The sequence below is a fragment of the Apodemus sylvaticus genome, chromosome 7, assembly GCF_947179515.1.
Source record: "Apodemus sylvaticus chromosome 7, mApoSyl1.1, whole genome shotgun sequence".
Classification (NCBI taxonomy): domain Eukaryota; kingdom Metazoa; phylum Chordata; class Mammalia; order Rodentia; family Muridae; genus Apodemus; species Apodemus sylvaticus.
This window is the reverse complement of record NC_067478.1, coordinates 16806108-16829579: the sequence shown is the minus strand read 5'-3', so window position 1 is coordinate 16829579 and position 23472 is coordinate 16806108. Positions and strand designations below refer to the sequence as shown.

The 23472-nt window shown below is 39.3% G+C and overlaps 1 protein-coding gene across 3 annotated transcripts in view; it reads left to right on the top strand.

Moving 5' to 3' along the window:
- Dcaf1 (DDB1 and CUL4 associated factor 1) overlaps positions 1 to 23472 on the top strand; it is a 59546-nt gene that overhangs the window by 4790 nt on the left and 31284 nt on the right. For all 3 annotated transcript variants that reach the window (XM_052187393.1, XM_052187391.1, XM_052187392.1), the window contains exons 2-11: positions 3801 to 3918; positions 6292 to 6368; positions 8550 to 8623; positions 9733 to 9846; positions 10844 to 10981; positions 12384 to 12893; positions 13205 to 13306; positions 17496 to 17654; positions 19796 to 19975; positions 20852 to 21061. In XM_052187393.1, coding sequence (XP_052043353.1) covers positions 3809 to 3918; positions 6292 to 6368; positions 8550 to 8623; positions 9733 to 9846; positions 10844 to 10981; positions 12384 to 12893; positions 13205 to 13306; positions 17496 to 17654; positions 19796 to 19975; positions 20852 to 21061 — 1674 coding nt within the window. In that variant the 5' untranslated portion in view covers positions 3801 to 3808. The remainder of the gene's footprint in view (positions 1 to 3800; positions 3919 to 6291; positions 6369 to 8549; positions 8624 to 9732; positions 9847 to 10843; positions 10982 to 12383; positions 12894 to 13204; positions 13307 to 17495; positions 17655 to 19795; positions 19976 to 20851; positions 21062 to 23472) is intronic.

Here is a 23472-nt window from a genome sequence, read left to right as displayed (position 1 = left end):
GCATGCCTGTAATTCCAGCACTCTGGGAGGCAGAGGCAGGCGGATTTCTGAGTTGGAGGCCAGCCTGGTCTACAGAGTGAGTTCCAGAACAGCCAGGGTTATACAGAGAAACCCTGTCTCGAAAAAACCAAATCAAAAAATCAAAAAAAAAATTTTTTTTTTTGTAACGTTTATTTCTGTGTGGATGGGTATGGGCATACTTATGTGGAGGGCAGAGAACAAATTGGGAATATGTATTTTCCCCTTTCATTAATATAGATTAGGTTCATATTTCCCACGGGAAAGTCATTTTTCCACAGTTACAGTTACATTTAGATACAGATCATTAGAAAATACCACCCATATTATACTCAGAGACTCCAGATCAAACCTAGGGCTTTCTATATGCTAGGTGAGCCACTTAATTACACTGGTCAGAAGCTAGCATTTTTTTAAATTTCTGGGACTGGAGAGTTGGCTTAGCTTTTAAAAGTATTTGCTATTCTTGTAAAGGATTCAGTTTCCAGCACCCATGGCAGCTCACAGCAGTCCACCTCATAGTTCCAGTTCTAGGATATCCTATGCCCTCTTGTCATCTGCAGATATATAAATATAGGCAAACACTCATACATATGTATTTGTGGCTTGCATTTAGAGATCGGAAGACAATTTTTGGGCTTCAGTTCTTTCTGCCATGTGGGTCTCAGGTCATCAGTTTCAGCAGCAGGCACATTTACCTGCTGAGTTACCTAGCAGGCCTTTGTTTTATTTAAACTCACTATAGCCAAAAATAACCTTGACTATTCCCCCCGCCATGTTTTCCTTAGTAACTCCTTTGTGTGTATGTGTTTCTGCATGTATGTTTCTTTTGACTGTGCACTATTTTATACTCTTGTCTCCCTTATAAGTATGTGCCATCATGCCTGGTTTTTTTTGTTTGTTTTTTGAGATAGGGTTTCTTTGTGTAGCTCTGGCTGTTCAGGAACTTGTTCTGTAAACAAGGCTGGCCTTGAACTCAGAAATCTGCCTGTGACTCCTAAGTGCTAAAATTAAAGGTATATGGTTATGATACCACCAGACTGAGTTTACCATATAGGTTTTTGTATATATTATTTTATAATATATAAATAATTTATACGATATACTTATGTGTAAATATATTTATGTATAGTATACAGGTGCACGCACACACACACACACACACACACACACTAGAACACAGAACCAGGGTTTTGTGGTGACAGGCAAATGCTTTATCACGGTAGAGCTGGATCTGCAGCCCGGGTATGTTTCTAATTTGAGTTCATATATTTTACTTTTTTTCTTTTTTAAGATTTTATTAATGTGTGTAAGTGCTGAATCTGCATATAAGCCTACATACCAGAAGAGGGCATCAGATCTCAGTATAGATGGTTGTGAACCATCATGTGGTTGCTAGGAATTGAATTTAGCTATCTGGAAGAGGAGGAGACGGTGCTCTTTTTGTTTGTTTGTTTGTTTTGTTTTTTTCGAGACAGGGTTTTTCTGTATAGCCCTGGCTGTCCTGGAACTCACTCTGTAGACCAGGCTGGCCTCAAAACTCAGAAAACCCGCCTGCCTCTGCCTCCCAGGTGCTGGGATTACAGGCGTGTGCCACCCCTCCCAGCTAGTTTTTGCTTTTCTAATAGTCATCAGCATCATACAAAATTTCAATTTAGAGAAAAACCCAAGATGTGTAAATTTCACTATCTTGATTTTAAAAAAAAAGGCAAACAATGAAGGAATGCCCTAAGCAATGAGCCTTCTCCAACACACATACTGTTAATTGTATTGCTTTCACTTACTTTCTTCCATTTGGCACTTTTTTGTTCTTGACAGTGACGGGGCTTGAACCCAGGGCATTGCTCACGTTAAGAACACAGTAGTATTATTGAGCTACATCCCTAGTGCTTGGTTTACTTGCTTTGATGTTTGGTACTAGGAATTCTAGAGTCAAACATGTTAAGCAATCACTAACACTGAGCTACATCCCAGTGTTTGTTTAGGGTTGTTGATATATGGTTTGGATTTCTTGTTTTTGTTTTGAGACAGGGTCTAGTTGCCCAGGTTGTCCTTAAACTTAATCTGTCCCCCAAGTAGGCCTCAAACCTTCCCATTCCTAATTCAGCTTCCTGAGTCCTAGGTCTATCCCACAAGGACCATGTATACATGGGGTGGGTTGGATTGGTTTTGAGATAGAGTGTCACTATGCAATTTAGACTTAAACTCAAATTCATGGCTGTTCAACTTCAGCCTCCTGAGGACTCTCGAGAAACCCTGTCTCGAGAAAACAAAAAACAAACAAAAAAAGATAGTGTTTCTCTGCATAGCCCTGTATCCCTGGCTATCTGTGCACTCTCTTTGTAGACTTTGTTGGCCTCAGTCTCAGAGATCCTCTTGCCTTTTGCCTCCCAAGTGCCAGAACTAAAGGCGTGCATCCCTCACACCTGGTTTGTTCTTTTTGAGACAGAATCTTTAATGTAGTCCTTCCTGGCTGTCCTGGAACTTACAGAGATGTTCCTGCTTTTGCCTCCCGTGTGCTGGGATTAAAGGCATTGTGATAGCACATCTGGCTCCTTTTTTTTTTCTAAAATTTAAGCCTCTGTTAAAAATATGGAAAAAATGGCTGGAGAGATGGCTCAGTGGTTAAAAGCATTGACTGTTTTTTCAGAGGTCCTGAGTTCAATTCCCAGCAACCACATGGTGGCTCACAACCATCTGTAATGGAATCCAATGTCCTCTTCTGAAGACAGCTACAATGTATTTATGTATATAAAGTAAATAAGTAATTCTTTAAAAATACGGGAAAAAATGAAAGGGCTCGGTTATTCATACGTGGTAGAGTAGTTGTCTAGCATGAAGCTTTGGGCTCAAGCCTCAACGCTGTATAGCTTACTGTAATGGTTACATATCTCTAATCCCAGCACTTGGGAGGCAGAGGCAGGAGGATTTCTGAATTCGAAGACAGCCTGGTCTACACAGAAAAACCCTGTCTCAACCCCCCCCCCCCCAAAAAAAAGAAAGAAAATCAAGGTCATTCTTGGGTACAGAATGAGTTCAAAAGTAACCTGTTTCAAAAAAAAAAAAAGAAAAAAAAGAAAATAAGCCTAGTATGGTGGCTAGGTCAGCTGGAGCTACAAGTGAAAGCCTGTTTCTCCACTTTCTGAGATAGTAGATTCCCCCCCACCCCCACCCCCACCCCCCCAGCCAGGGTTTCTCTGTGTAGCCCTGGCTGTCCTGGAACTCACTCTGTAGACCAGGTTGACCTCGAACTCAGAAATTCTCCTGCCTCTGCCTTCTAAGTGCTGGGATAACAGGTGTGTGCCATCACCACCCCGCTGAAATTGTAGCTTTTCAACCCAGTGGCATTTAGTGAATTCACTATGCATTGCAGCATCACCCTTTTAGTTTCAAGCCTGTTTGTTTTGTTTTTGTTATTCAAGACAGGGTTTCTCTGTGTAGCCCTGGCTGCCCTGAAACCCAGTCAGTAGATCGGGCTGGTTTTGAACTTAGATTCTCTCACCTTTGAGTGCTGAGATTAAAGGTGTGTACCACCACTGCCTGGCAGGCATTTTTTTTCCCACACTCTGACATAATTTCTATTTACTCCTAGCTGAAGTAAAACTGATTGTATAGACCAGGTTATACAATAAAACTGATTGTATAACCAGACCTCCGTCTCTTTAACAAGTATGCCATCTCCCTGGCCCAGCTTATCCCTTACCTACTCCCCTTCACACTTTTGTGGGAACTGTGTCAAATATGTTTGTTCTGTTCATTTCTTATTGTTTTGTCTTCTTTAGGCCAAGTCATGACTACAGTAGTGGTACATGTGGACTCCAAAGCTGAGCTCACTACCCTGCTGGAGCAGTGGGAAAAGGACCATGGCAGTGGGCAGGATATGGTACCTATCCTTACCAGGTAAGAATAATTTGTTTTTTTCATAGAAAACTTACCTGTCTTTTCATATACACAAAACTGTATTTTAAAAAAATAGGTGTGTTGGGGTTAACAAATGGCTGAGCAGTTAAGAACTTGTTATTTATGTAGAGCTTGTTTCCCAGCACCCGTGTTGGGCTGCTTTTAACTGCCTGGAACGCCATTCTCACCCCTCTTCTCACCTTTGTGGGTACCCTTAATGCAGGTACACACCCCCACACTCACACACACATTAAAAAAGGTGTTGGAGGAAAATATAAGAATATTTTGACAGACTCTGATTTTTTCTTCTCTTTGCTGTTTTGCTTTGTTTTGTTTTCTTTTGTTTTTGAAACAGTTTCTCTGTAGCCCTGTCATGGAACTCAGTCTGTAGACCAGGCTGATGTAACCCAAAGTTCTGCTGGCCTCTGCTTCTGGAGTGCTGAGATTAAAGGCGTGTGTCACCACCTCTTGGTTCAATGTTTTTATTTTTTTATTTTTAATTCTGGCATGATGTACACTTATAATCTCATTGTTGGGAAGGTAGAGACAGGACACTCTCTGAGGCCTGTTGGTCAGCCTCCCTTTCCTGTTTGGTGAGTTCCAGTCCAGTGAGAGACCTTGCCCCAAAGAATTGCATTCCTGAGGAATGACACTTGAGAGCGTCTTCTGGCTTCCACACAGATGTATACATGTATACCTATACATACACAAGAAAAATAAGGAGTTCATGAAGAATTTGTTATAACCACATGGGTGCTTTCTTAGAAGGACCTTGGCATAGTAAGACTTTATATGATTTTATTTAGGTGAAATCCTGGAACAGGCAAAACTAATCTTTTATAAAAGCAAAAGAATATTTACTTGGGGCCATGGTAGAGGCCTAGAGGGTGGAAGGAACAGCATAGGCTAACAAAATAGAACATGGAATGGTCCTGAAGCAGGAATGAACTGGATTCTGTGAATAGTAGACAGGGCCATGTGCTTGAAGTTAAATAAAATATAGATAGAAGAATAGAAGAAACTTTTTCATAAAATTGGTAGAAGCTAGATAATTGCAGGCCGTCATTCTCCTTTGACTTAATTTAAGGAATATAGTTAGTCCCTGGAAGCTGGTCCAAATAGGTAAATAGGACACAAGAGCTGAGAAACTGGAAGTAGGAAGTTCAGATAGGCAGTGGTGGCGGGCATGCACTACCATGCTTGTCTAGAAATGAAGGTTTTAGTGATGACTTGTTGGTTTCAGTTTCTGAGGTGGTGTTTACTTGGGGCCATGGTAGAGGCCTAGAGGGTGGAAGGAACAGCATAGGCTAACAAAATAGAACATGGAATGGTCCTGAAGCAGGAATGAACTGGATTCTGTGAATAGTAGACAGGGCCATGTGCTTGAAGTTAAATAAAATATAGATAGAAGAATAGAAGAAACTTTTTCATAAAATTGGTAGAAGCTAGATAATTGCAGGCCGTCATTCTCCTTTGACTTAATTTAAGGAATATAGTTAGTCCCTGGAAGCTGGTCCAAATAGGTAAATAGGACACAAGAGCTGAGAAACTGGAAGTAGGAAGTTCAGATAGGCAGTGGTGGCGGGCATGCACTACCATGCTTGTCTAGAAATGAAGGTTTTAGTGATGACTTGTTGGTTTCAGTTTCTGAGGTGGTGTTTCACCCCCCTCCCGCCCCCCCCCCCCCCCCCCCCCACACACAGGGTTTCTCTGTGTAGCTCTGGATGTCCTGGAACTCACTGTAGACCAGGCTGGCCTTGAACTCAGAAATCCGCCTGCCTCTGCCTCCCAGAGTGCTGGGATTATAGGCATGGGCCACTACCCGCCCTGCTAAGGTGGTGTTTTTTAATTCAAGGAGACTGAGTATAAATTATTTTACAAGGTGATTATTTAGACTTTGTTATTCATCAAGAAAATCATGTTTTTCTAACTTTGTGTTTTGCACCATCACTATTAATTGATTGTTCATGGTATACTTTTGAATTTTAGCTTTTGTTTCTTTTCTGTTTTATTTTATTTTATTATTTATTATATGTACACTGTAGCTGTCTTCAGACACTCCAGAAGAGGGTGTCAGATCTTGTTACAGATGGTTATGAGCCACCATATGGTTGTTGGGATTTGAACTCATGACCTTCAGAAGAGCAGTCAGTGCTCTTAACCACTGAGCCATCTCTCCAGCCCAGTTTTTGTTTTTCTGACATGGTCTTTCTATATGACTCTTAACTTTCCTGATGATTTTTATTAGGTAGCTGAGGTTGCCCTTGAACTTAAAGCAGCCTCCTGCCTCAACCTTCTGAGTGTTGGGATTACAGGTATGTATTACAATGCCTGGTATTTTCTTGTGTGCTGACTATTTTCTTTTTGTGCTAGGATGTCTGAGTTAATTGAAAAAGAAACTGAAGAATATCGTAAAGGAGATCCAGATCCATTTGATGATCGACATCCTGGTAAGTTATACACTCTTACATCCCAGACTTTTATTTTCTGTTTCTTTTGAAAGAGGGCCTTGTTTTGTTGCTCAGACAGATCTAAAACTCTTTATTTTTATTTTTATTTTTTTGGTTTTTTCAAGCCAATGTTTCTCTTTATAGCCCTGGCTGTCCTGGAACTCACTCTGTAAGACCAGGCTGGCCTTGAAATCAAATATCCATCCGCCTGCCTCTGCCTCCAAGTGCTGGGATTACAGGCGTGCCCCACCACAGCCCCGCATAATTTAAAAAAAAAAAGAAAAGAAAATTGCTGATAGTTTTTTTCAACTGAGATAGCATCCTCAATGGTAAATTTTAAGTTCTTAAATTTTGCTGGGCATGGTGGCACATGCCTTTAACCCTAGCACTCAGGAGGCAGAGGCTGTGAATTGCTGAATTCAAGGAGTTCCAGATTAGTCAGGAGGCCGGATTACGTAGTGAGACCGTCTTAAAAAATAAGTAAAAAGCAGAGCAACAACCTAAATATGTATGCTATTTCTGAAGTTTGGGACAAGGAAGAAAAATAAGCATCTAGTAAAATTGAAATATTTGTGATGATAGATCAAATAGAACATAAGTAACTTAAGGCATTAAATTAGGTATACTTTAAAAAGACTTGGCTCTCTCTCTCTCTTTTATTTATCTTTTTTTTTTGTTTTACTTTTTTTTTTTGTTTTTTTTTTTTTTTGGATTTGTTTTTTTAGAGACAGGGTTTCTCTGTATAGTCCTGGCTGTCCTGGAACTCAGGCTGTAGACCAGGCTGGCCCCGAACTCAGAAATCCACCTGCCTCTGCCTCCCAAGTGCTGGGATTACAGGCGTGTGCCACCACTGCCCCGACTGATGAGTGTCTTAAAGAGTTTATATTACATTAAATTTTAAAGACTTTCAATATCTTTGTGTGTGTATGCACACGTATGTTTATATATATTGTTTGTGAGTGCACTTTTATGTTGGGAAATGTGTGCATGTGGAGGCCAGAAGTTACCTTAAGATGTGGTCCCTCAGGAGCCAAGCACCTGCTTCTTTATGAGAAAGGGTCTCTCACTGGAACCCAGTGCCCCCAGTTTGCCTAGGATGACTGGTCAGTAAGCCCCAAGGATTTTTCTGTTTTCTAGACTCCCATAAGTTCACTATAAGTTTAAAGCACTAATTTTTATGTCATAAGTTTAGCAGGGTTTTTGTCAGGAGAAAAATCATATGCCTTGTATCTTATTATTTTGAAGTCTTGTAAAGATAGACTAGTCCATCATTTATTTTCTGTCCTTACACCTACAATAAATTGCCCATTCCCAGTTTAGTTACCTGAGTGGCTTCATTCCTAATCTGGAAGGAATGTTTTCCTTGATTGTAATTTGTTCCAGTAATTTATATTACATTAATATATAATGAGTCTATGTGTGCCTGACTTCTTTCCATTTCATTTTTCTCTTCCTCTTCTCTTTGACTCATAGAAAGTTAATGACTCTGAACCTCTTGCCTGACCAGGTAGGGGTTCCTGAGTCAGAGAAAAGAACCCAAGTAACTAAGTTTCTTTTCCCCTGCTGCTATCAACAGGAGTTGTCAGAAGCCATCAGCTTTTGGCCCCGAATAGCTAGAACCAATTGAATTGCCAAAAGTCATGAACTTTCAGCCCTGATTGCTTCCTTCCATGGGTACCTGACTGTCAGGGTTCCGGCAGTCGTGTTTGCATAGGAAACACTTTACTGACTAATCTATCTACTCAGCCCCTAGAGAGTGAGTCTTTTAAAAAAATGCAGGGTGGTGGTGATGCATAGCCAGAGTCACACAAAGAGAAACCCTGTCTCAAAAAACAAAACCAGAAAAAAATAGTTGCTGCTGCTTTTTCTTCCTTTTGAGGTCTCATTATATAGTTCTAGATGACTGGGAACTGGCTGTGTAGGCCAGGCTGGCCTCACAGTCATAGAGATCTGCCTGCCTCTGCCTCCCAAATGTTGGAATTAAAGTTGTGTTCTACTATTTCTAGCCCTAAAAATGTTTCTTACTAAATTACCTCATAAGAATCTTACCTTTGTTTCTACTTATTTTTGCTGACAGTTTATTAGCCATAGTTATAACAATGCAGATGTTATTTCATAGGTCTAATTTGTTTGACGGGGTTGGCTTACCTATTCTTTTGTGTCTCCCTATTATTTTGGTAGGTCGAGCTGATCCAGAGTGTATGCTGGGCCATTTGCTGAGAATACTCTTCAAGAATGATGATTTCATGAATGCAGTAGGTTTGCTTTTTCTTTTCTTCCAGAAATTTTTGTCAGAAGATTTTTAGACATTTATTTATTTAATATTCTGTCGTGTAAAACTTTGGTCATGTTGAGCATAGAGGGAGTTGGGTTTTTTTGTTTGTTTTTTGTTTTTTGTTTTAAATTTGGTTATTGAATAATTGAGCTTCTTTCTTGACAAAGTTCTGGTTATGATAAAATGATTCCATTTGGTATGTACTGTGTTTAGTGTGAAGCATTGGTAAAGACTCTACAGTGTCTGTACTCACCTTTCAGGGCTGTATTGATTGGGAATGTAATGTCTTTTTAGATTCTTGAATGGAAAAGGAAGATTGACATACATTGTATGTCTGCACTAATGTTGTGTGCTCTGGTATGTGAGTGCATATATAGGAAGGTTTTTTTTCTGTCGTGAAGAGTAAATGAGTGTATGTGTATATGTGTATATATTTCAGTTCCTCAAAATGACTAGCTCAAGAAATTGTGGATATTAGTAGTTAGTTGGAGGTAAAAAATGGTGGAGGCCATTTCAATGGCTTATGCCTATAAACAATTCTAGCACTTGGCTGAAGAAGGGGCAAGATACAGTTTTGAGGTCAAACTGAGCTATGTAAGACCCCCATTTCAACCCCTCCCTACCTCCAGAAAAGCCATGGGGCTATATTAAGAATTTATTAAACTTGCTTAATTTGATTGAATTGAATTTCAGATAAATATGCCTTTTTAAAAAGATTTTATTGATTGATTGATTGATTGATTTATTATATGTAAGTACACTGTAGCTGACTTCAGACACTCCAGAAGAGGGCATTAGATCTTGTTATGGATGGTTGTGAGCTACCATGTTGTTGCTGGGATTTGAACTCAGGACCTTCAGAAGAACAGTCAGTGCTCTTAACTGCTGAGCCATCTCTCCAGCTCCAAATATGCCTTTTTTAAAACTTGTAATGATTAACATTGATTTTACAAATTAATAGGATTCACGTTAAAATTTCTCTTTCTCTGTCTCTCACTATATATTATATAAAGGTAGATCATGTCAATCCACCTTTCTTTTATTCTCATCCCCTTTCCTTCATTTTCCTTTCCTCCCTTTTCTTTACAGCTGGTGAATGCGTATGTAATGACAAGTAGAGAGCCCCCTTTAAATACTGCAGCTTGCAGACTGCTACTGGACATCATGCCTGGTCTAGAAACTGCAGTTGTCTTTCAAGAAAAGGTACTTGGTAGAAGAAGAAAAGTCACTGATGTTTGAATTGAGTGGATTGAATTGTTAGATTTGTTTTTGTTACTACAGTAGGTGTTAACCTTTTCTTACTCAAGTAGCAGGGTATGCTATAGATAGGTAGAAGAAAGATGCAAAAAGCAGTATATTGAGGCAGTGATATACATCTGCAGTTTCAAAGAGTGGGAGTTCAGGGTCATTCTTTCCTAAGTTGTAGTTCAAAGCCACCCTGGTCTACATAAGATCCTCACTCCAAAAACAACTGTTGAAGTTAGGCCCTGGTTCTTCCTCCCAGCCCCATGCCCCCAGAAATAAGACTCAGACACAAAATACATTTACAAATACCTTGACTGTCTAGGCTCTTCTCTGACAGATATAACTTAAAATACCCCTGTGGCTGGTTACCTGTTCTCGGGTACCATGTGTCCCATCTCGTCACATCTTACAAATGAATCTACCTCCTACCTGCCTCTATCCAGAATTCTTTCTTTTCCCAGATGTCCCACCTTCTATTTCCTGCCTAAGCCATAGGCTGTAGGCTTTTTAAGTGACAGGTGATGCATCCATAAAATACACAAAATGTTCTCTCTACAAACAACAAAAGCAAATCAACAACAAAAGTATGTTATTCGGTAATTACTTGCTATATGGGTTAAGTAATATTTTTCGGAATCTCTTTTTTGTTTGTTTGTTTGTTATTTGGAGACAGAGTTTCTCTCTGTAGCCCTGGCTGTCCTAGAATTTCCTCTGGAGACCAGGCTGGCCTTCAATTCAAAGATTCACCTGTCTCTGCATCCTAAATGCTGGGATTAAAAGCTCGTGCTATCATTACCTGGCTGCAACCAGCTCCTTAATGCCTGAATCGTCTCTAGCCCACTACTGAAATATCCATTAGCTTTTTTCTTTGTCATGAGATAGAAACCTTGGCTATAATTTTAATCATGAAAATAGGCCTTTTCTGAATTGTGTTGTTTCTTGTCCTTTACTATAGGAAGGAATTGTTGAAAATCTTTTCAAATGGGCCCGAGAGGCTGATCAGCCACTTAGGACATATTCTACTGGACTGCTGGGAGGTGCTATGGAAAATCAAGATATTGCTGCCAACTACAGGGATGAAAATTCACAGTTGGTAAGGACCTTCTTAGAGTGAATTGTTGCACACTTGCTGTCTGAATCTGAACAGGTATATCTTATCAGAAAACCTGTACTAGAATATCATATCAGCATTTAAAGATTTCTTTCCATAGTAGAGTTTTGATTTCACTTTTCTTCTTTTACATTTTAAAAAAAAAATCTTGCAAAAGATCATGACATATAAACCATTCTTTTTTCCTTTATTCATTTCTCATATCTTCCTTTAACCTTTGTGTTTTGAAGATTTTGAAACATTTAGCAAAGTCAAAAGACTTAGTGAGTGGAGTGGTCGAATCTGTTCTACTTGAATGACTTGTTCACTTTATTATTCCGTTTTTATTAATGAAATATTAATCCATTAATAACAGTGGATTATTATTTTGCTAGACTCAATATTAGCTTACTCACTAAAATTGCCTTTTATTTAGCTACTACTGTAGATTTTAAAAGAAATGCAATTTAGGTTGAATTCTAGATGCAAATTCTGTTTATTTGAGACAAGGTCTCTCTGTATCTGTGTAGTCCAGGCTCTCTTGGAACTTACTTTGCAGAACAGGTTGGCCTTGAATTTAAAGATCCACCTCTTGCATGCTGGGATCCACTGCCAGGCTTCAAACCCCTTCTTTTTAATGTAGAACTGTAGTATCATTCTATTGCTTTGCTATTCCATTTGTTTGTTTGTGAAAAAAAAATTGTTTTTAAAACATTTTCTTTCTGAGTAGCCACTGTTGACCTCGAACTCACTGTGTAGCCCAGGCTGGCTTCAGATTGCAGCAGTCCTGCTTCAGTTTCCCAAGTGTTGGGGTTGCAGGCGTATATCAGTACCACTTTTTTGTTTGGCCCCAAACATAAGTACTTAAAAGATTTAAAAAGGAAAATCTGGAAATTAGATTATGTAGTTGCTGGTGACATACAGTGTATATTTGGTAAGTTTTTGAAATATTCAGTTTTGGTTTTCAAAGGCAACTAAAAAAAGGTCTATAAATATATCTAGTGCCTGTCTTTTTAGGTGTGATGGATAGTCCAGTCTACCTTGGCCTAAAACAGACCAGTTGTAAATGGTGTATTTTATATGCAAACCTCTGGTTTGGGTTTTCTGGGAAAAAAAAATACATATATTTTAAGCTTTATTTTAGCTATAGCTTATTTCATCAAATTATAGGAATCAAATAAACATATTTATCAAATCTTCACTATTTCCTAATTGCATGAGTATTGTTTTTTTAATATAGAAAGTCATATGTAATAGGCTGTTTATGGTGGCATGTGCCTACAAATCTTAGCATTTTAGAGGCAAAGGCAGGAGTAAGATTATACCAAGCAAGAAAACTTATTTAATAAGAATCATGTAAACTAAAATTCAAAACAAATACTTTTTTTCAAATAATTGTTGCTAGGTGGCAATAGTGCTTAGAAGACTGAGGGAGCTCCAGCTTCAAGAAGTGGCTTTGCGGCAGGACAGTAAGCGTCCTAGTCCACGGAAGCTCTCCTCAGAACCCCTTTTGCCTCTGGATGAGGAAGCTGTGGATATGGACTACGGTGACATGGCAGTAGATGTTGTGGATGGAGAACAAGAAGCTTCTAGAGATATGGAGATCTCCTTTCGTCTTGATTCAAGTCACAAGACCAGTAGTAGAGTGAACTCAGCAACTAAACCTGAGGAAGGAGGATTAAAGAAAAACAAGTCAGCAAAGCATGGTGACAGAGAGAACTTTAGGAAGGCCAAGCAGAAGTTGGGCTTCTCATCTTCTGACCCAGATCGTGTGTTTGTTGAGCTGTCAAATAGCAGCTGGTCAGAAATGTCCCCCTGGGTGATCGGCACCAACTACACTCTCTATCCTATGACCCCTGCTATTGAGCAGAGACTTATTCTTCAGTATTTGACCCCTCTAGGAGAGTATCAGGAGGTAAGTTATTAGAATAAGATACAGTTTGACATTTTGTGTCTATTAAGTTTATCTCTGGGACATTTTATGACTGTACCTTATAGACACAGTCCTAACTCTACTCCAGAAAGGTCTTCCTCTCAAATTAATAAGGTCTTATGCAGGTCACTCCTGATTAAGGGTTGTTTGATCAAAGTTATTCATACAAACCTGATATGTGACTATAGGAACATATTTTTAAGGGGTTTAATTTCTTTTAATATTCTTCCTTCATAAAGTACAGAGGATGTGAAAAAGCCAAAATTTAAGACTTTTTTTGGTCCTCATTTCAGTTACTTCCCATATTCATGCAACTTGGATCAAGAGAATTGATGATGTTTTATATTGATCTGAAACAGACTAATGACGTCCTGCTTACTTTTGAGGCACTCAAGGTAAAGTTTTCAAAAACAGGCCACTGAGTATTTTATTAGTACTGATGTTTATGAAACTCATAGTCAGTGTGGTTAGTATAGTAGTACCAGTCAGCTATCTGATTTTTCTAGCACTTGAAAGTATAGTGTCTCTGAAGAACTGGTTTCATTAATTTATTTTTGAGACAGGGTCTCAGTCTGTGGCACAGGTTAGCATAGAACTCATGTCTAGATCTGGTTGGCCTAGAACTTATACCAGCTCTCATGCCTCACCCTCTTTGATATTGGGGTTACATGTGTGAGCTAGTACATGCATGGCTTTAAGTTTTCAATGTTAGTTAATTTTAATTAAGTGAACCCACATGTCACCAGTGTCTGCTGTATCAAACAGTTTTTTCTTCAGTCCCTAGACATTTTAAGATTTGGATGATCAAACAGAATTTAAATAGTATGTGGGATGGTGTATATGTGTTGTCTATGTGTCTGTTTCTGTCAGTCTGTTTGTACTCAGTGGTTATACCATTAACAGTGCCTGGTGGTCCAGAAATACTACATTCATTTACAACATTGATTTTGAACAAGATGCAGTTAGATAGTGGCTTTAGATGTTTACTTGATGATTTCCTTGGAATTATAATGGGTATAGTCATTCATCTGTTTCTATGCAAAGGTATATATAAAAGAGAAAAAAGATAATGGAATATGTATGAACAGAGAGAAACTCAAAAAAAGAGATTCTTAAAAGTAAAATTGGAGCTAGAGAGATGGCTCAGCAGTTAAAACTACCAAGTTTGACCTGGTGGTGATGGTGGTGGTGTGTGCCTTTAATCCCAACACTTGGGAGGCAGAGGCAGATGGATCTCTGAGAGTTCGAGGCCAGCCTAGTCTGCAGAGTGAGTTCCAGGACAGCCAGGGCTACACAGAAAACCCTTCTTGAAAAACCCAAACCAAATCAGACAAAAACAGGTTTGGTTTTCAGCACCCGTAGTTGGCAGCTTTTAACTCCAGCTCCAGGTTAAATGATGGTGTGCTTGAGTACCCACCTAATACCTTGCATACATAAATGCACCCACACATGCAAATGCTTGTACAGAATCTAGGTGTGAGTTGAATGGTGATGCACACCTTTAATCCCAGCAAAACAGTATACCCAGAGAAATCCTGTCTTGGGGAGAAAGATAGATGGATCCATCAATCTGTCTACTCTGTCTGTTCTGTTTTGTTCTGTTCTGTCTGTCTCTGGATTTATCATTTTGTTTAAAAGGAAGATAAAAGTTCTGTAAGAGAAGGAACAGGTATTAAGTCCAATAGGAACATGGGTTAAAAGAAAATTTAGACTGGGTAATGCTAGTCCATACTATTAATATTAGTACTCATAAGGCAGAAAGAAGCAGGCAAATCTCTGGAGTTGAGGCTAGCCTGGTTTATTTACATATCAAGTTCCAGCACAAGACAGTATTTAAAAAGAAGGGAGAATGACAGGATCTGCCTACAGGGTGAGGCGAAATAGGTTTGTAGGTGGTGAGGTCCCAAATAAAATTATTTTATTTGAAAAAAGATTTATTTATTTATTAATTTATTATGTATTCAGTGGTCTGCCTCCATGTATGTCTGCAGGCCAGAAGAGGGCACCAGATCTCATTATAGGTGGTTATGAGCCACCATGTGGTTGATGGGAATTGAACTCAGGACCTTTGGAAGAGCATCCAATGCTCTTAACCTCTGAGCCATGTCTCCAGCCCTAACGTTCGGTTTTTTGATAAATGTTAAGCCTGCTTATTCTGTTTCTACACCTATTGTGATGGTGATTGTCATGATGGCATAGTAATGTCGTGAGCAAACCGTGTGGTGTAAGTTACTGCAAACAGATACCTAGTTTAGGTGCTTCTTGAGGCATGAATTGGATGGAAGAATAGTAGAGGCATGTGTGACAGAAAAAGGATAAGCCATGAAGGGATTTGAGTTTTATGTATGACAGTCTAGTTCTAGATGTTGAGAACTTCTGAAGAGGGTATATACCTGTTAATAGGGCCACTGACTTTAACCCTGCAAGTCTGTAATTGCAAATCTATATTGTCTCTTCTGGAAACAGGAGGGGGAGCTCTAGTTCTCCTGAGGCCCTGTGTTCAGAAATAGGAAGAATCCTCACACTTTTGTTGTACGCCATGTCCTTAAAGTTGCACAGATCATTCCACTCTGAGAGGCTGTAGGAATTAGGCAGGAAATGAAACTTAAAATTTATCTGGGTATGGTGGTTTATTCTTACAATCCCAGCTTTGGGGAGGCAGGGACAGTGGGTTCAAGGACAGTATCTATGGCCATTAGGATGGTCGGCAGGTTAAGGCACATGGCACATGTTGCCAAGCCTGGTGACTTGAGTTTGATCTCTGGGAACTACATGGTAGAAGAAGAGAACCAATTCCTGCAGTTTGTACTCTGACCTCCACACATAACACCACAGTCATTCATATGATAAGTAAATATAATGAAATATCTAAAAATTTGAAGTTTTAATATTTTGAAATGCATTCTGTTACAGCAAAATTCTACCACTTTAGCTACTTTGCCTAAGGTTATTCTTTGGGAGTCTAATTCCAGAATCTGGGAGGTGGAGGCCAGCTTGGGACACATAATGTTCCAGAAAGTTTTATTTATTGTTTGGGGCTATATTGAAAACATTTTGGATTTTATAAAGTCAGTGACTAAACTTGGATTAGAATACTGAGCTGATTATATATGAAAAATTAAATTTTATTTTTAGCAAAAGTTATGTACTAATAAGATGATTGTAAAATTGTGCCATTGCTTAGAGCCAGGATTATCACCCTTTGTGTCTGTGGTACTAGGAATTAACCTAGGCCTTGAGGATGCTGTGCAAGTACTCTACCAGGAACCTGTGTTCTTCAGCTCTTTTAACTTTTCATTTTTGAGATGGGGGTCACAGTAAGTCCCTAGGCTGGCCATGAAGTGTGGCTCTCCTGTCTTAGCCTTCTAAATTGGTGAGATTAGGCCAGCACTATGTGTAGTGTACTTTTGGTTGACTTTTTTTTTAATGGAAGATGTAGCAGTAGGTGATTAATGCTATTCACATCAACCCGGCAGCAGTGGCAGTGAGTGTTCCTCGTTGCCAGCCCCATTGTTCTTGGGTTCCAAAAGAAAGACACATACATGCAACCTTATATTTTAGTATACTTTAAGCAGCTCAATGGCTGGGCCATTCTAAACCTCCATGCAGCTAGCATACTCTCCCTTTCTATATTCCTGAATTACTACTTACTAAAACCTATATTTTATCCTGATCACCCCGGACACAGGCCTGCAGCCCTCCTGGGCCATGATTGCCAACTCTCACATGTTGGCTGTCTCTCCGTCCTGCACTTCTCAGGTCTGCTCTTCTTTCCCAGCATGGTGGTTCTAACTCCTCTTTCCTCTCTTGGTCCCCTTGCCCTCAAGTCTTAAAGTCCCACCTCTGTCTCCCTGCTCAGCCATTGGCTGCCAGCAACTTTATTTACCAGTCAAAACCAACTGGAGGCAGGGACCCTCAGTGTCTTACATGCAGGTTCTTGTGCAATTTTGGGAACCCAGTTAACATAATATAAACATTAGACCAAATCCACAACAGAAGAGTTTATTTTGCTTACAGTTTGAAGGGATAAAATTCAATCCTTCACATAGGTAAGGCATGGCAAAGCATGGCAATAGGTAGCTCCATGCTAGCAGGAATTTATAGCTGGTACTTTTCATCTCTTCACATCTGCAAAAGGAGGAGTAAAAACTTACAAAACCAAACAAACCCCAAAGCAGGTTTATCGTTACTTCATACCCTACAATGGTAGGCAGTAACTTGTTGTCTTCCTGCATAAAAACCTTTGGTTTGCTGAGGGTGTAGCTCGTTGGTACAGGACATATTTAGCAAGGCCCTGGGTTCTATTCCTTTCCTCCTTCCTTACCCTGACTGGTCTTTGAAAGATGAAAGCTTTTTATGTTAGGAAGGAAAGTGGGATGTTGTAGAATCTTAAACCTTTCTTTTTCTTTCACTTCACTTCCATTCCTTTTTCCTATTTCCTATTTTCCCTTCTTCACTCTAGCTTTTCTTTTGTGAGACACGCTGGTTCTCTACTCACATGACTCTATAGCAGCTTACTATTATGTTAAGAAACTTGTGATGTTTTTTGATTATTCCACTGTAACATGTGTCCTTATTGTTTAGCACCTAGCATCTCTCCTGCTTCATAACAAATTTGCCACAGAATTTGTTGCACATGGTGGAGTACAGAAATTACTGGAAATTCCTCGTCCTTCTATGGCTGCAACTGGTGTGTCCATGTGCTTGTATTACCTGTCCTACAACCAGGATGCTATGGAAAGAGTAAGTGGATGGGGTTTGATGGGACCATCTCTTTAAAACAGCACATTCACAGAACAATGCTTGGATAAGAGGAATAGTTGAAAAGATGAAGTTCTTGTGAAAGACATGAGCCATGTGAATGTGTTGTCTTCATAAAGCATCCTAAAATGTATAATTGTTTAGAAAAATTTCTGACTCTACTGAGAAACTGCAGAACAGATGTTCTACAAGTTTTATTTGCTTTCTATGATTTTCATGGCATTACGATTAGTAGCCAGGTACTTTTCATTTGTCTCTCAGTAGAGCTGTATTATATTTTAAAGTCAATTAAATATAAAAGCAGGTGATGCTTTATATATGTTAAATAATTTACCATGGATCATAAACTAATTCTACATGTTCTCATTCTTAATTTGACATTTTTGGTTTTTTATAGTCTGCCAAGTGAGTGACTGGGTTGTGTGTTTGAAAAGTAATGGTTCCCCTGGGTCTCTCTTGGAGAGGGTCTATCATTTCTGTATCACATTTTGTACATTATATAACTGTGTGTGTGTGTGTGTGTGTGTGTGTGTGTGTGTGTGTGTGTGTGTAAACTCTGGCTGGCCTGATTCACTCTGAGGCCTGAGAGGCAGTCTTCAAATTCAGAGATTCTCCTGCCTCTGCCTTCCAAGTGCTGGGATTAAAGGCCTAGCAGCTCTGCCACTTTTAAGAATGATTGTGGGGGGCTGGAGAGACGGCTCAGTGGTTAAGAGCACTGACTGCTTTTCTGAAGGTCCTGAGTTCAAATCCCAGCACCCACATGGTGGCTCACTACCATCCGAAATGAGATCTGACGCCCTCTTCTGGAGTGTCTGAAGACAGCTACAGTGTACTTACATATAATAAATAAATAAATCTTAAAAAAAAAAAGAATGATTGTGTCAGGCATGTTGGCATACACCTTTTATCTTTGCATTTGGCTTAGTATATACTTTTTTTTTTAAATTAGGAAAAAATTCAGATACAAATACCAAAAAAATAAATAAATAAAAAATAAAAAATTATTTATGTATATGAATACACTGTAGCTGTCTTCAGACATACAAGAAGAGGGTGTCAAGTCCCATTACAGATGGTTGTGAGCCACCATGTAGTTGCTGAGAATTGAACTCAGGACTTGTCAGTGCTCTTAACCACTGAGCCATCTCTCCAGCCCTAGTATATTTTTTTATGCTTTTTTAACTCAAGCTGATGATTGTTTTGAGTGTAGTCTTTGTTCATTTCCTAAGATAAAAATAGTTAAAATTTTACTTTTTGTGAATAGTAAACTATTTATATGCACAAAGCTAATTATGTACCAAACAAACCTAGGGAGTGTTTTACAACTGATTGTTTAACTAATAGGAAGCATGCACATGTATTAGTCATTGGAGCTGCAGACACTACACTTAGTATCAGTAGTAGTCTCAGCCCCTCCCCCTCCCTTCCCAGTGTTTTTTTTTTTTTTTTTCCCCTGGGACAGGGTTTCTCTATATTGTCTTGGCTATTCTAGAACTTGCTTTTTAGATCGGTTTGACCTTGAATTCAGAGACCCACCTGCTTCTGCTTTCTGAGTACTAGGATTAAAGGCTTGTGTCACCACTGCCTAACAGCTCAGTCACTTTAAAGAATATCTTTGCTGGGTATGGTGACTTAATCCTTTAATCCTTGTACTTGGAAGGCAGAGTCAGGTGGATCTCTGTGAGTTTGAGATCAGTCTGCCTACACAGTGAGTTCCAGGTCAGTTAGGACCACCAAGTGAGACTGCATTTCAAAGGAAGAAAAAGTGTAGTTAATTTCTATGATCCTCTTTATAATTGTTAAGCAAGATTTAATACTTTGTATATAAATACTAACATAGTATATAAATTTGTATTTGTGTGTGTGTGTATGTGTGTGTGTGTGTATTTATGCTCAATATATAGAGTTATTTAGAACCATTATGTATTTTTTTGTTCCTAAGTAAGTATAGGTTGTACTCATTTAAATGTAGGTTGTTTATAGGTTTGGAACAAATTTTCTAGAATTGGATTAGAGTGATTACTGTATTCTGTAAACATTTCTATCTACAATGAATTTTTCATCCCTTATCAAAGATACCCTTGCCCAAATGTTAAAATATATTTACATTTTATTTTTTGCAGGTTTGCATGCATCCTCACAATGTTCTGTCTGATGTGGTGAATTACACCCTCTGGCTAATGGAGTGTTCTCATGCTTCGGGATGTTGCCACGCTACTATGTTTTTCTCAATTTGTTTCTCATTCCGGGCTGTTTTGGAGCTCTTTGACCGTTACGATGGTCTTCGTCGTCTGGTGAACTTGGTGAGGTTCTTCCATTGGCTCTTCATCTTTTTGGTTATTTGAATATAGGTCTCTTGTTCCCCAATCTGGTCTTACCTGTAGCCAAAGATGATTTTGAACTACCTCTCCTGCCTCCAGTTTTCAGTGCAGGGCACAGGTACATATCACTGCGCCCAGCTGGGAGAACATTTCTGATTAGCATTTTTGGGCTGTTCTCATAAAAGTTAAATTTTTTCTTTTTTATGAGTTTTGATTACTTTCTCTCCTCTGGTCCTTTGGTGCTGAAGATTGAACCCAGGGCCTCTTGCACATTCACTGTACCACTGTAGTGCTGTTCTCTTTCCTGTCTTTGGTGGTTGGAGGATTTACCATGCCAATTGCAGCCTCTTCCCTTGACATACAGTAATTTTGTAGGAGGGTTGTATAATTTTTCTCTTTTTTGAAATTGCGTCAGTCTTTCTTGCTCTTGTTTCCCAAGTGCTGGGAGCTGGAATTCAGTTATGGGCTAGCCCACAATGTACCTGGTTAATTTTGATCTTTTCAAATAACAATTTTAGTGTGCTGTAGCTTTTTCTTCTCTTTCATTTAGATTTTTAAGAGTAGCTTAAAATTAGCCGAGTTTCCTGTGTGGATTGGCTGGTCTGGAAATTAGTGCTTTCCTGCTTCAGCTTCTTAAGGGCTGGACTGCAGGGATAGCGCTTCCTTCTCTGTCTGTATCTTAATTCAATTAGAAGCTGTTGTTTGTTTCATGTGACTGCTAGCTGTCACATGCTGTCTATGGATATACTTTGGTATTTGTCAGTACTATTGAACAAAAACATTTACCAAAATCTTATTTTTTTACTTTTCTCTGTGTTCTTTCCCCCTCCTTTGCAATCTATACCTGTTTACTAATAGATCAGTACTTTGGAGATTTTAAATTTGGAAGACCAGGGTGCACTTTTGAGTGATGATGAAATATTTGCTAGTCGCCAAACAGGAAAACATACCTGCATGGCTTTGCGCAAGTATTTTGAGGCTCACCTGGCCATTAAATTGGAACAAGTCAAGCAGTCACTTCAGAGGACTGAGGGTGGTATTCTTGTTCACCCTCAGCCTCCATACAAGGTAAGAGGTTAATAACTTATTTATGTGTTTAATTTTATTTTTGAGTATGATGACATCATTCCTGTGATGAAACACCATGGCCAAAGAAGCTTGGGAGAAAAGGTTTTTTGTTTTTTTTTGTTTTGCTTATGCTTCCATATGACTGTTCATCATCGCAGGAAGTCAGGATTCTGGAGATACAAGCTGACACAGAGGCCATGGAGGGATGTTGCTTACTGACTTAAGTTTGAAGATTGGTTCATGGGCTGAGATTCTCTTTTGCCACAATCTGATATATTCTTTCTCTCAATTTTTTTAGAAGTTTTCCACTTGAATAGATCAAACATGTGGTAGGTTTCTTACCTATTTCATGCCTGGAAACACCATGACTGACTGGCCAGTACTAAAGGTCTATATTAGTCATGCCACCATAAAAATCACTTTGCCTGTGCTGTCCATAACAGGTCAGGCCATTATGGACTTTACTTTGTGCTGCCCATTATAATAACTATGATCACCTTTCCTTTGGCAATTAGGTACTGCTACTTTGAGACCCAGTAAAACCCATTGGATTTAATTCATCTAATTGAGCAGCAGTATCTCCAAGCCTAAGGCCTGGCCTAAGGAAAGGGCTGGTAACAGAGCTGTACAGATGGGCTGATGCCCCTCTCACCATTTTGTGTCCTATAGGATTAGTGATAGATAGGCTTGTCTTCTGGGCCTTCCCATTGTGTGAAGGATTTGGTTTTAGATAAACCTTGAGAATCTGAGGGTTCAAAGATCCCAGTCTCAGTAGAGTTTTCCCACATATCTCCATCCCAAGCTATACAGTCCCATTCTTTACCAGTTAAATGCCCCAGTCTAATAATGAGGGCTTTTGTTTGGTTTTACACAACTTGAGCTCTTTGGCTACTGGAGAGAGAGTCTCTTCCAGGGCACTCTTCGAATCCTTTAATCTGTCATTTCCCTCTGGTGCTGCATAGTCTTATCACTGAGGTCATTGTTGTCCTTCACTGTGTTCTGAGATGCTGGAAGTTGGCTAGTTTTATCACTGAGCTCAGTCCTATCCTTTGTTAATTTATTTAGAGATGCTGGGAGAAGCCAAGCAGCAGTAATATTTTCCTTTCCTTATATTTTTCAGAAAGTGCTGAAAGTGCTCCCCTTTCTCCTTCCCTGAAACAGGGTTGCTCTGTGTAGCCCTGGCTGTCCTAAAACTTTCTGGGTAGACCAGGCTGGCCAGGAACTCCCAGACTCACCTTAGCTTCCGGAGTGCTGGGCTTAAAGATGTGCACCACCACTGACTCATTTCAAGTTTTATATAGAGTCACCAAATCCATTACCTCTCACAATTGGTAAATCAGGATAATCAAATGCTTTTGCTTCCTTAAGTTTGTAAAATACATCACACCAGGGTCTTTCAATACTTTCCAAGCTTCTAGGAGATGCTTTAGTAACTTTTGAGGGGCTTCAATAACTAAAATTGGAAAGCCTGTTTCAGATACTTAAAAAGTTCAGTCTTATACTTGCTATAGAACCACTTCTGATACCAAAATCAATGGTCTGGGTTCTCTAGAAGAATAGAACTTATAGAGTGAAAACATATAACTATACCCCCTCCCTATGGGGATTTATTAGAATGGCTTATATAGGCTATGATCCAGTTAGTGTTATCTACCAACAAAAGGTCCAAGACTCCAGTAGTTGTTCAATTCATGAGGCTGGATGCCTCAGCTGGTCTTCGGTATATAACAGAAGTAAGTTGTAATGCCAGTGAAGGAATGGAGCAAGCAGGTAGAGCAGAAGTTTCCTTTTTCCATGTCCTTTATATAGGACATGAAGGTATAGGATATATAGGATAGGCCCAGGAGGTGTGGCCCAGATGAAATGTGAATTTTACTACTTCAAAAGATCTGAATTAATGATGTATCTTCCTATCCTAAAAGATCCAGATTAAAAATGGGTCTTCCTACTTCAAGTGATTTAATTAAAAAAGAAAAAAAAATTCATAGGTGTACCCATGAGATATGGTTTTCGTTAGTTCCAGAAGTCAAGTTGACAACCAAGAATAACTACCACACAGGGTCTTTAAAATGTGGCTGGCCTGGAACTCATAGGGAACTATCTGCTTCTGCCTCCCAAGTGCTAGGATTAAAGTCATGTACTACACGTGTAGCTAATCTTCAATGTGTGTGTGTGCGTGTGCACGCACGTGAAACAGACAGACAGACAGACAGACAGACAGAATGAGATCAAAACCAGGCCTGCACATGTGCCTGGTAGGTGCTGTAAAACTTTACATTCTGACTCCACATGCAGTCTTAAAAGTATTACTTGTAGCAGTTACAGGTCTGAGATTCACATGTAGACAAGTGTCGTGTCTGTTGGATATAGTATGTGTGTGTGTGTGTATACGTATACACACACACACACAT